The sequence below is a fragment of the Vulpes vulpes genome, chromosome 16 (assembly GCF_048418805.1).
Source record: "Vulpes vulpes isolate BD-2025 chromosome 16, VulVul3, whole genome shotgun sequence".
Lineage (NCBI taxonomy): Eukaryota > Metazoa > Chordata > Mammalia > Carnivora > Canidae > Vulpes > Vulpes vulpes.
In genome coordinates this window covers 74,866,632-74,880,118 of record NC_132795.1, presented here as the reverse complement: position 1 = coordinate 74,880,118, position 13,487 = coordinate 74,866,632, and the positions used below count along the sequence as shown (strand labels likewise).

Here is a 13,487-nt window from a genome sequence, read left to right as displayed (position 1 = left end):
AGAGGCGGAGACATAGGCAGAGGGAGAAACAGTCTCCCTGCAGGGAGCCCGATGTAGGACTTGATCTCAGGACCCCAGGATCACGACCTGAGCCAAAGACAGATGCTTAACCACTGAGCCACCCAGGTGCCCCCTCGGGTAATACATTTTAGATTGAATGATAATACTACATTTGGCAGTATTATAGTAATCTGTTCTCTTTTCTTTGAATAACTTCTAGAGATATAGAGAATGCAGAAAATATTCTCACAGTGATGAAAGAGGCTGGAATTGAGCCTGGTCCAGACACATACCTAGCATTATTGAATGCATATGCTGAAAAAGGTGACATTGACCATGTTAAGCAGGTATGACTTATGTCATGTAAATAAAAGTACTTTAAAATCATTTATATAAAAAGTAAAAGTCATTTGTGTAAGCCTGCATTCCATTTTCCATGAAACAAAAAAGTGTATTTTAATTCTGTTTTTAAAGGTATTTCTTGTAGACTCTAGTATTGAAGGAGGATTTTTATAGTTTGGTACCTTGGTGTTGATGTAAATTATTGCTGAAATATAATATTTTCTGTCTTAGAAAAGAAGTCCTAAACCTTTAGATAGTGTATGTTCCTAATCTTTAAAATCTTAGTATTTTAATTTATTTGGCTTTAATTTAAAAATGCTGGTTTCTAACTTGTTCTCCTAATTTCTGGAACTGCTTGCAGACTCTGCAGAAGGTGGAGAAGTCTGATCTTTACCTTATGGACCGTGATTTATTGCAAATTATTTTTAGTTTCAGTAAAGCTGGGTATTCTCAATATGTCCCAGAAATTTTGGAAAAAATTACATACGAAAGAAGATATATTCCAGGTAGTTTTAAAAAATTTATTTTCATGATTTCTCTAAAAATCTGAATTAGTATTCTCTAACAATAGGGGATTGTGGTACATGAATATAAGACTCTTAATAAGTCAGCTTAATAAGCTAAATAGCTTGAGTTAATGAACACATGGGAACATTTTGATTTGGAAATGTTTCACTGTTATTTAGGCAGATATATCCTTTTGGTATTTGCAGTTCATAAGTTTGACTTTCATAGTGGTTTGCAGTGTAAAAATATTCAATTCAGTAACAAAAAATGCCTTTGTTCTCTTCCCAGATGCAATGAATCTCATTTTGCTTTTAGTCACTGAAAAATTGGAAGATATCGCATTTCAAATCTTATTAGCTTGTGCTGCATCAAGGGAAGACCATATGAGTGACTTTGGCAGTTTCTTTTTACGACACTGTGTGACCATGAATACGGTATTCTGTCTGTTTTTACTTTGTAGGCAGTGTAATAGGCAGTGAAATAAGAGTTTATTAAATGTAAGAACATATGAGATGAGACCAATTAAAAGCATGATGAAAACTTTGTTTCTGTGTCTAAGTTTATCTGGTAGAAAGAAGATGAGAGGTTCAAATTTTTCATCCCAGAAGTGGTAGAACGTTTGCAGAAGTCAAATGGTAGGATATTTGCGGATCCACTGATGTGTCTTTTTTCCCTAGCCTGCAGAGAAGCTGAAAGACTACTGCAAGAAGTTAAAGGAGTCGCAGATGCACACATCTCCTTTGCAGATCACACTCCAGTGCGCTTTAGTGGCCAATAAGACTGGTACTATATTCTCATCATTAAAACTGACATAAGTAAGTTTTGCTGAGGTAGCTGTGTAATGTTTTAATGGTATCTCTTTCAGATTTGGCAAAAGCTCTGATGAAGGCTCTGAAGGAAGAAGGTTTTCCTGTCAGAACTCATTATTTCTGGCCATTGCTGGCTGGACATCAGAAGGAGAAAAATGTTCAAGGTTAGATTTTGCCTTTTACAGATTTGTAATGGTTCAGAGATCCAGAATAAGTTTCTACACATATCTAGTTGAATTCTTAGGGAAGGTAAACTTTTTTCTGGGTAGTAGATCTTCTGAGAAAATAGAATTGACTTAAATCATAGTCAAGAATTGGGTAAGTCTTTATAAAAACATAGTGGGTTTCTTTCATCTTAATTTCATTTCTGACTTCATCTCTGATCTTAATATTCAAACTTGAGGGTGTAGTTTTAAGTGGTTCATTATTTTTTTTAAGTTTTTCCAAAACCTCTTTAGTTCTTGATTTTGCATATACTATTTGAGATTAGTTTGTCTAGCCTTATTCAAGAAAAAGTTCTACATAATCGAGCCATTTTCTTTGTGGACCAGTCTCCTTAACTGAGCCAAGTTACATAATAAGAAAGGAAAACTTATTGTAAAATGAGTGCTCATGACCTGACAGCCTGCTGATTGAAGGACAGAAATGTTCAATCTTCCAGGTTCTTAAGTACGTTTAAGCATTTAGCATACTTTTCCCTTGTACACATGGGATGCCTATAGGATATGAATAAGAATTGAACAAATATTAAATTTTAGAGTACAGTATCTAATTCTTTGGTTTGCATTATTGGTAATTCAGAAAGAGTAGTCTCATAAAAAGATGCTTTTAACAGAAGTACTTCCCCCTTGGGGAAACAAAAAATGGTCTTTTTCATTTTATCTCACAGTATAATGTGCTTTAGAATGAGATGCAGAGTTGTTAGTATGACATTGGGTGACAAACAAAATGCACAAACAACAAAAAAAGTGCTTTTAGCAGACTTTCATATTGCAATTTTATTTTAAATATATAGTCGTCTTCTGGTCTAAAGGAAATAGTGAAACAAGTATTCCCTAATTGTTTCTGGCTATAAAAGTCTCAAAATCCTTTTTAGAAAAATCTTTGTGAAAACAATATGCTAGTTGATTAACTCTTTGCATATCCTCCTGTTCTGAAAGCTCCAAGAAGTAACCTTTAACCCAGTATTTTTGAACCAGAGAAAGTTTACATCATTCTATGGAAATCTTTGGGCATATTAGTGTTGTCCATCTCTACACAGATAAGAAAATACTTTGGAAAATACCCCCATTGAATATTTGTTCATCAGGAAAATTTGCTTTTTTCAATCTTATGGTTGTATCCAGACTTGAATTGCTTACAACATTTTAACAACTTAGTAAACATAAAAGAATTCAGGTAATTTCTTTTTATAGTTATAGCTCAAACTAGTAGAAAAGTGGGCTTTATGTTGAATCCATCCTTTCTTGGAATCTTATAATTTAGATTTCAGAGGTGCTTTGTTGAAAGCTCACTTTATATTAATGAAACAACTGAGAGCAGGAGAGAGATTCAGTGACAGACCTTATGTTCCACACCTAGCTGTCAGTTATGCTGGGATTAAAACTGAGGATTTCTGTTCTATTTTCAATTCTCTTTTTAAATACCATAGTACCTCCACATTAGACATTTGTAAGTGTTATGCTGTATTTAAATATTATAAAAAGTCTTAACTATTAAAAGTTAGATGCCAGTTTTTGCATCAAGGACATTTTAAAAAATGGTATCAAGTTTTTTAATCAGTGAAGGTTTTATCTAGAAAAATACAAAAGCTGAGAAAGGTAACTTGAAAGTACATGATAGTGTCAGTTGTGTTGCAGTTTTTAAAAACTAGTTTCTCCTTTGCAGGAGGTCCAGAGATACAGTAAAGTATGTATTCTACAATTTTCCTTCATGTAAAAACAAAATGACTCTACGTATTCTATATGGTTTCTTTAGGGTAAGGTAAGAAGGTCACGTTTTTATTAGTGCAATGACCTTGTTCTTTGTCCAGGAGAAGTCCTATATAAACTGGTAGAAAGAACAGAAGAAAATAATGGCTGCAGTGATGGAGTATGTAGAGGAGTGTTTTGTTTGTTTGTTTGTTTTTTAAGATTTTATTTATTCATGAGAGTCACACAGAGAGACAGAGACAGAGAGAGGCAGAGACCCAGGCAGAGGGAGAAGCAGGCTCCATGCAGGGAGCCTGACATGGGACTCGATCCCGGGTCTCCAGGATTACGCCCTGGGCTGAAGGCAGTGCTAAACCGCTGAGCCACCTGGAGTGTTTCTTAAGGACTAGATAAAACCCTTCAGGAAACCAGAGACAGGTATTTAGAGGTCAGATCAAACTGAACCAAGAGTTTTCAACAACACTGTGATCATATTATTACTGAATTCTAGAATTATTCCGGCTGCTAGTTCAGCCATCACCAACCCCTAAGAAAGATTCTCAGAATGACTTCTTCATGGCTCATCTTAATAGTATTTTTCTCTGTGGCACAAATGGAAAAGTCACCACTTAGAATGTTAGCCGATTGACTTACATGAGGAAATAACCCATAATGATTGAAGATCTGCATCCCTGGATATATTTAGAAAACATAAAAATCAGAGGTATGGAAGGGGTAAAATATAGAAGGAAGGGCCAATATGAAAGCCTAAGTGCCAGTTAAGTGGTTGAATAGAGAATACTTTCAAAAACCAAGAAATTGCTTCTAATAGAATGAGTGCCCTGGGTAGAGTCTAAAATGATGCGGAATAAAAAGTCATAGTTGGTAAAAGTGGTTCAGGTAAACCATTTATCTTTCCCACAAGTTTGAATTACTTCAGTTCTTAGAAAACTTTGAATGGAGACTTTCCTTTAGACTCATAAACTTTGTCATGACTGTCTGAAATATTTTTTTTTGAAATATTTTTATTAGATTGCCTAGTCTTAGTTTAGGTTTTGTAAGTTCATAGAGGTTTGGGATCTTTGTTTATATCTGTTAATATATGATTATCTTAGTCTTTTTATTTTAAAAAGAAATATGGATTGTATTTTTTAGGGGGAGGTAAGTAAGTATGTGAGATCAGTAACACTTTCTCCTTATTGATAAGTGTTTCTGTCTTCCCATCGTTCAGTCAGTTATTGAAGTGAATATCTTTGTATGCTCCTTCAGAATGCCTTGAGGGAGTGACTGAACTTACCCTATCAGAAGGTATAGATCCAGCTTTTCTTTTCTTTTCTTCTTTTTTTTTTTTTAATGACATTTTTCATTTATATGACACAGAGAGAGCACAAGCAGAGGGAGTGGGAGAGGGTGAAGCAGGCTCCCCACTGAGCAGGGAGCCTGATGCAGGACTCGATCCCAAGACCCTGGGATCATGACCTGAGCCAAAGGTAGATAGATGCCCAACCAACTGAGCCACCCAGGTGCCCCCTCAGGTTTTCTTAAACCAACTTATGTTCAGTTAGAAAAATATGTAAGTTAAAAATGCTGGCAACACAGGTCATTTAAATGAGCAGAATGCTCTCTTCCCCTAATACACATGATTGGAAAAATGATGAATTAAGAGAATAAAATGTATTTGAAGCATAAATATTGGAGTGAAGTTTTGTACAGAAATAAGGATCCTGTATTTACAAATAACTTTTTGGCCTATTTTCAGACAACAGAAAATCAAATATATAGTTACCTTACTGTACTACATTTATTCTATGTGTCATCTAAAGAAATTTAAAAAATTATTAGGGTATTTTAAGACAGCTAAAATATTAAATAGTTATTGTTACTGTTAACATATATTGAGTACTTTTAGGGTTTCACACGTTTTTCTCCTTTAAATGATGACCCTAAAAGCCAAGTAGAGAGCTTTATTTTCATCATTCTTACATTATGGACAGGGACTACTAAAACTCAGTTTTTGGTGGCAGAACAAGTACTTGGTCCCAGGTTCTTTTGATTCCAGGAAAAACTGTAGGTTTTTGCATTTTTGTTGTGTTACAAGGCACATATGAGATTTGGTTTTTTTATTCAAGATATGTCTTTGATCTTGTAGTACTCACACATTTTAACACTTTTGTTGGGATCCCTGGGTGGCGCAACAGTTTGGCGCCTGCCTTTGGTCCAGGGCGTGATCCTGGAGACCCAGGATCGAATCCCACGTCGGGTTCCCGGTGCATGGAGCCTGCTTCTCCCTCTGCCTATGTCTCTGCCTCTCTCTATCTCTGTGTGATTATCATAAATAAATGAAAGAAAAAAAATTTAAAAAAAAACTTTTGTTAAAAATGAAGATTGACTTTTTTTTTTTTTAAAGATTTTATTTATTTGTGCATGAGAAACGGGGGAGGGCAGAGACACGCAGAGGGAGAAGCAGGCTCCATGCATGGAGTCTGACATGGGACTCGATCCTGGGTCTCCAGGATCACGCCCTGGGGTGAAGGCAGCGCTAAACCACTGAGCCACCCAGGCTGCCCGATTATTTGACTTCTAAAGACATTTCCAGCTTTGTTTACATAGAGGAGTAAACCACCCCAGAAGACTGAGTTGAAAATCTTAAGTTGACCCCTGAACAACAAAGGTTTGAATTGCACAGGTCTCCTTATTCATAGATTTGATTTTTTTATGAATATAGTACTATAAATGTATTTTCTCTTTTTTAAATGATTCTCTTAATAACATTTTTCTGTAGCTTACTTTATTTTAAGAATATAGCATATAATATACAGAATATATGCAAATTGGCTGTATATGTTATTGATAAGGCTTCTGGTTAACAGTAGGCTATTAGTAGTTAGGTTTTTAGGGAATAGTATGAAGTTATATGCAGATTATCAATTGCTCTGGGAATAGTATGAAGTTATATGCAGATTATCAATTGCTCAACACTAAGCCCTGTGTTGTTCAAGAGTCCACTGTTGATATTAATCAAAACTAAGGTGATACTAGGATTCTTATTCAGTATGTCCTGTTTTTCCTATTGTCCTCAATCTTCCTCTAGGCCTAGGCCTCAAGAATTTCTCCCACATCTTTAGGTAATATTTATAATTCTTGGTACTTTGTTTCTGTCCATTCACTAGGCCTTATAGGTCAGAAAATTATTCCATTCATTGAGTGCCTTGACACATTGACTTGCTGAATCTAACACGGATGGTAGTTAGGAAGGATTAAGCCAAGTGTTATTTGATAAAGTGTCTAGAAGACACAGTTCCTGGCATATAGCTATTTTTAATGTGTAATTTGAGAAATGATGGCTCAGAAAGGTGAAGTTACTTGTTCAGATCTATACAGCCATTAAGTGCCAGAACAAGATTGAAAACTAGGTCTCTTTAAACTTTGAGCTTGTTTTTGTTTTATCATTTCACCGAGAATCTTATCAGAAGTATAGCTATTTATTTATTTTTATTTTTTAAGGATTTTATCTCTTTATTAGAAAGAACACAAGCAGGGGAAGCTGCAGGCAGAGGGAGCGGGAGAGGCTGGTTCCCGGTTAAGCAGGGAGCCCCATGCAGGACTCTGTCTCAGGTCCCTGGGATCAGGACCTGAGCTGAAGGCTGATGCTTAACTGGCTGAGCCACCCAGATGCCCCCATAGCTAATTTACTTTAAACCATGGTCATGAAAGCAGTCATTACTGGTAAGGAAGAACATTAAGAACGTTAGATTAGCACAAGTCTGTTATGAGTAATTGAAAAGCAATTAGCTATATACCTTCCTCCCAAGTGCTTTAGTAATCTTTGCATATAAAGAGGAGCAAAGTGTGATTCGCTGTCTTTTATAATAGTTATCAATGTTACTAGTAGTAATTCCTAGTGAATTGTTAGAGGAATACTACTAAATTTTGCTTTCAAGTATTGGTAGGCTTGTTGTGTGCTCTGTGGACCAACTACATGCATTTTCTCCTAAATTTGTAACTAAGCATTTGCTTTGTCTTTTAAGGTTTTTTTTTTTCCAGTATTATGTTTATACTGTAAAAAATATATTTAAACATCTAAGAATTTGAAGATCCATTAGGTGGTTTTAAATATAACAAACTGTTTAACCTGAATAATAATCTGAATTTTATCTAAAAGAAATGTGCAGGTATTTAATGTAGTCACAGTTGCCTGTGTATTTCTGTATTCAGCAGGAATTTACAATCAAGTATTTGTACTTGAGAATATTACATAAAAATTTTATTGAAATGTAACTTTTCTGTAGAGGATGTGTTAGGGTAAAACTAGGGGCTTCTTTTTTTTTAATATTTTTAAAAACTTTTTTATTTACTTATGATAGTCACAGAGAGAGAGAGAGAGGCAGAGACATAGGCAGAGGGAGAAGCAGGCTCCATGCACCGGGAGCCCGACGTGGGATTCGATTCCGGGTCTCCAGGATCGCACCCTGGGCCAAAGGCAGGCGCCAAACCGCTGTGCCACCCAGGGATCCCAAACTAGGGGCTTCTACGGATAGTTTTTTTTTAAAGTTTTATTAGAGAGAAGCACAAATGGGAGGAGGGACAGAGAGAGAGGGAGAAGCAGACTCACCACTGAGCAGGGAACCCCATGTGGGGCTAGGATTGTGACCTGAGCCAAAGAGACCCTTAACTCACTTAGCCACCCAGGCTCCCCTAGGGGAAGTTTTAATGTGAAAGTAATGAAACTAAGGAAATGAGTTTTAAAGAAAAGTCGTCTTATTAAACTGTGGCCTCTGTCAAATTGGGTGACACCTGAGTAATTTGATAATTTTCTAAATTAATTGCTCTGATAAAAAGAAATCAGTTTGCACTATCTGAACCTAACTATAGCTTTGGAAAACATGAAATGATCTTTTAAGAAGTTAATAAAAGATCTTTTTTTGAGTGGAAGAAAGAAGCAACAAACACTTTAGTAGATTTTCAGTTTTAATTATAATGAGATAACAATTTTCTTAGAATCAGTTGTTCCTTGTCTATTTTTATTCCTGTAACTATGAAATCAGATGTTAATAACAATTAGGGGATTTTTTATATAAGTGTTTAAGAATACTTTTGTCTTTGACAGATCCCCTCTCACCCCCCTCCGCTCTTCCCTTCCCTCTGCAGTGTTTGTTCTGGTCCAATTTCAATTTCGATCTATCACTGCTTTGTAATAGCAGTGATGTTTTATGACCTCTGTTCATTTGGGTGCCAGAGGTATTAGGCATGTTGCTCAATTGTTTTAAATTTTCTTACCATTTCTAGAATATTTCCTTAGCACTTTCTACTGAATTAACAGAGAGATGAAGAAAGGAGGAATTAATTTCTTTTTTCATTTATCATCTTATTTCTCAGTTCTGTTGCTTTTCTGCTTTCTCTTTTTAGATAAACAAAATGAGTAGTTTTTCCTACATTATGATTCAGAAAGTAAATGAACTGAACTTTCAGATCTTTTGTTAATTTATTCCAAGTATCTCATCTGTGTGCTTCTAAATTTAATATTATAGGTATAATTGAAGTTCTCAAAGCAATGCATGAAATAGGAGTAAGTCCTGATCAGGAGACATATATAAATTACGTGTTTCCATCCTTCAGTAATGCGAAGTCAGCTCGTGCTGTTTTGCAGGTGAGTACAAGAAGGTGTGGTTTTAATTTCATTTTTTTTTTTTTTAAGATTTTATTTATTTATTCATAAACACAGAGAGAGAGGCAGAGACACAGGCAGAGGGAGAAGCAGGCTCCATGCAGGGAGCCCGATGTGGGACTCGATCCCAGGTCTCCAGGATCATACCCCAGGCTGCAGGCAGCACCAAACCGCTGCGCCACCGGGGCTGCCCTGGTTTTAATTTCATAATTAAAGACATTTCTTTCCTCCCTAATTGTTTAGTGATAACCAAAAAAAAAAAAAAAAAAAAAAAGTCATTAAGCAGAGTACTAAAAATGTCATTGTACAATTTTCTAAAGCTTTGTAAAAATATTGGTTAGTGTAAAGTAAGTATCATGGTTAAACTTAAAAAACTTGGAAAGGCAAAGCAATAATTTTCTTGTGTGTTGAAAGACAGACAGTAGGCCAATATCAGGAAAAAAATGTAAATAAAACAATAGATGCTCCTTAATCTATTGTAACTGCAGTTTTCATTTTTTGACTATTTTCATTTGTATATGAATTTTCATAATATCCTCTGTAGTATGCTTACTTTAAAAAAAAAAAAAATCTTTTGTTTGACTCCAGCATTATTTTCCTACCTAGCACTTCCTATTCCCATCAGAATGGGAATCATTTATGAAGGGGCATAGAAAGAAATTGACTTAGAGTGCATTGGATCAGCAAGGGTTGCACTTTCACTTTCACAACAAAGTGCTATACAATTAGGAACAACATGGCAGAGCACCAAACACTTTTAATAAGAAATACTTTGTTCAAAAGATCTGTTTCCTACAAGGTTATTCACATAATGCCTAGGTTTTTCTAATATTTCTGGAGTGTTTTTTTCTTTCATTGAAATAATTACATAATTACAATCCTCTTAAAGGCAGAGTTTATGTCCTGAGTGTCTTTACTTCTCTTCCCTGAGTACTTAAGAGTATTTTGAGCCTGTACTATACATACTTTACTGTTAAAAATATATTTAAACAAAAGTAATTTTCCTATATATTCTTCTCCACAACCTACCTACTTTTTTCACTTGGCATTTTCTATTACACATGTAATTCTACCAATTATTTTTTTATGGTTGCATGCTGTTTTATTGTATGGATACAGCATTATTTATTTTTGGTTATTGCTTATTCTTGATTGGGTGGTTTTAAATGTGCTATTATACAGTGATTCAGTAAATGTATTGGAGCTGAATTTTGGCTCAGATACTTCAGTTCTTAAACAAGTGATGATGTTGGGACATGTGACTAGCCATTTGGAGTTAAGTAAATTAAATTTGATCTTTACCTTACCATATGTCCCAAAGTATCATTTTAGATCAGTGTGTTGAATTTTTATTTTGTTATGAATGAGAGAACTGTCCTAGTGCCTTCAGTAGTAAACTCTTCCTAGAAGGAAGGCTTTCTACGGGTAACTGATTATCTGAATTTGAAGATAAGCATTTAATTTGGAATGTTGGAACTCCATCTCATAGCTTTTGCAAAAGTTCTGTTAGTTCACATATTCTAAAAAATGATTTTTTTTAAAGGAAGGATTATCCAAGACTGTGGTGATATAAAAAATGGGAAAATGGGAAATTTGAATGGCATATCAAAATATTTTTAGCTAAAGTGTGTTATTGAAATATGCTTTATCCCTAGGAAAATGGATGTCTGCCTGAAAGTACTGTATTTTCACAAGCTGAATTGAGAAGTGAAGCAGTTAACGGGAACTTAGCCTATATTTTATCGTTTTGTAAGTATGAAACATTAGCAGTAAACTTGACAGGTATTGATTTCAGTTATTACTAAGGGCATGTAGGGTAGTTGGTGCCCTCGATAGCTACCTTAGAGAAGGTCAAGGTCAAGGTATCTTTATATGTTTTTTATGTATTTTGCTTAAGTCAGACTGATAAGACTGTTTATGATTTGAACTTGTGGATAATTTGGAAATAATTTTAAAATTAAAAGGAGCTTGGAGATAACATGGTGGTAGATTTGTACTAGAAGACTTGAGTTCTGTTTATAATTAAACTGCTAATTATGTGACTTGGAACAGGTCTTTCTGTTTCAATTTCATGAAATGGGGATAGTGTTTCTTAGCTAGCTTGTAGGAGTCGGTGTGAAAAAAAAATCATTTGAGATACTGTTTCTGAAAGTGTTTTCTAAACTAATGCCTACTATAGCTATTGTTAAATGAAGCCCATCACTTCTAGACCTCATTAACCAAAACATAGCAGATGTTTATTAAATGCGTATAAATGCTATGATGCTTTACAGTATGCATCACATGTCAATAAAATTACCTACACTGATAGATGAAGAAAGGCACAGAGAGGTTAAGTGATTTGGTCAAAGTTAGTGATTGAGCCAGAACCAAGATATTCTGATTTTAACCTTATTGTTTCACCCTGTTACAATGTGCTAATAAGACCTTGCTTAAAGTCTTCATTTTTGAACATGTCTGTGACATTACCTGTTTTTCTAATCTTGTGAAAAGGATACCATTAAAAACTAAAACACACAAACATCAGTTTCTAGACCCCTAAAATGTTAGAAGTTAAGCTGGGATTGATGTATATTCAAATTGTATAGATGGAAGCATTGTAAAAACCATATTATTGGTATTTAAAAAATTTTTTTAAAGATTTTATTTATTTGTCAGAGAGAGGAAAGAGCACAAGTAGGCAGAGTGGCAAGGAGAAGGAGACTCCTCACTGAACTAGGAGCCTGATGCGGGGCGCGATCCCAGGATCTTGGGATCATGACCTGAGCCGAAGGCAAATGCTTAACCGACTGAACCACCAGGTGCCCCTATTATTGGTATTTAAAGTAGTTCATCTTAGTATTATAAGAAAAAAGCAAGTGTTCAGTATGAAAAATGGTGACTGTTATTTAAGTTAAAGGTTGGGTATTGGGCAGCCTGGGTGGCTCAGCGGTTTAGCGCTGCCTTCAGCCCAGGGCCTGATCCTGGGGATCCAGGATTGAGTCCCATGTGGGGATCCGGGATTGAGTCCCATGTTGGGCGCCCTGCATGGAGCCTGCTTCTCCCTCTGCCTGTGTTTGTGCCTCTCTATCTCTGTGTCTTTCATGAATAAATAAATAAAATCTTAAAAAAAAAAAGAACGTTGGGTATTAATGCCGGCTGCTGAGGGTATTGATTTTTGCCTTCCACTCAGTATAATATATAGATTTGCCTTACTGACAGGATGAAAACAGGAGCATTAGCAGAAGAATCTGGGTACACAAGGTGCATACCTGAGAGCTGCCTTTTCCCTTTATCATATCATCCGTTCCACTGCCTTGTCAGCCTTGATTTTTCAGACTTGTTTGTTGCTACGGAAACTGAATGGCTTTTTTCAGCAGCTTTCATCTTGCTGAGATGTTTCTGGTCACCTTTTTAAGGAATAAAAACTTGACAGTATTCTGTAAAATACTAATTTGAGTAGTATAAAAATAACTTTTTAAAAGGTTGTTTATGAAATTTGAAAAAAATTCCAGGAACTTTAGGAATAAAGAGTATTTTAGCCACTCCTATCAGTGCCCTCCCCTCCTGCTTTGATTTACAGGTCTTTGAAGAGCAGTTCTCTAATGGCTGTAGTCAATGTAGAGAGATCCTAGGTAGTCACTTTTGGTTACTACATTACAGGGAATGGCAGGTAGTAGAGAAGAGTACTGGCTTATTTTGATTCAGTTTGGTAGTAGTAGGAAACATTTTCCTATTTGAGTTTGTAGGCATGGAAAATTAATTGGATCAAGCAGTATTAAAGGTTGCTGAAAGATATGTAGTTATGTCTACTTTAAAATGCCTTGAGTGAATGCTGGTCATTTAAAAAATGATTTTTAGATTTTCAAGTGCTGCGTAAAACTATTGAGAAACACTCTCTATTCAAGGATATAACGCTTGATCTAAAACAGTTCTCCTTAGGTGTGCGAGTTGAATTTTTATTCATATTTAGGAGAAATGGGCAAATGCTCTTAGAATCTTCCATGTTTTTTTCCATAAGTTTTTTTTTTAAGTTAACCATGTATGTCTTAATCTTTTCTAAACTGTACTAATTCTGTTTTCAGAATTTACATATACTGTGAGCTCCTCTCTAATTCTGTCCATCTTGGGTCATTTAATAGTCACATTACATGTAAAAAGATTGAATCCATTACTTATAACATGGTACCATTTTAATGCAATGACAGGGAAAAATAAATTCAGGAGATGCCTACTTTGATTTTTGCCCTTCCTCGTTGTGGTAAGAATTAAGTG

The 13,487-nt window shown here is 35.3% G+C and overlaps 1 protein-coding gene across 1 annotated transcript in view; it reads left to right on the top strand.

The window, feature by feature from the left end:
* Positions 1-13,487, top strand: part of LRPPRC (leucine rich pentatricopeptide repeat containing) — a 106,937-nt gene that overhangs the window by 21,966 nt on the left and 71,484 nt on the right. The window contains exons 7-13 of the mRNA XM_025992562.2: positions 221-347; positions 704-848; positions 1,138-1,283; positions 1,527-1,632; positions 1,715-1,822; positions 9,097-9,215; positions 10,889-10,982. Of these exons, the coding sequence (XP_025848347.2) occupies positions 221-347; positions 704-848; positions 1,138-1,283; positions 1,527-1,632; positions 1,715-1,822; positions 9,097-9,215; positions 10,889-10,982 (845 nt within the window). The remainder of the gene's footprint in view (positions 1-220; positions 348-703; positions 849-1,137; positions 1,284-1,526; positions 1,633-1,714; positions 1,823-9,096; positions 9,216-10,888; positions 10,983-13,487) is intronic.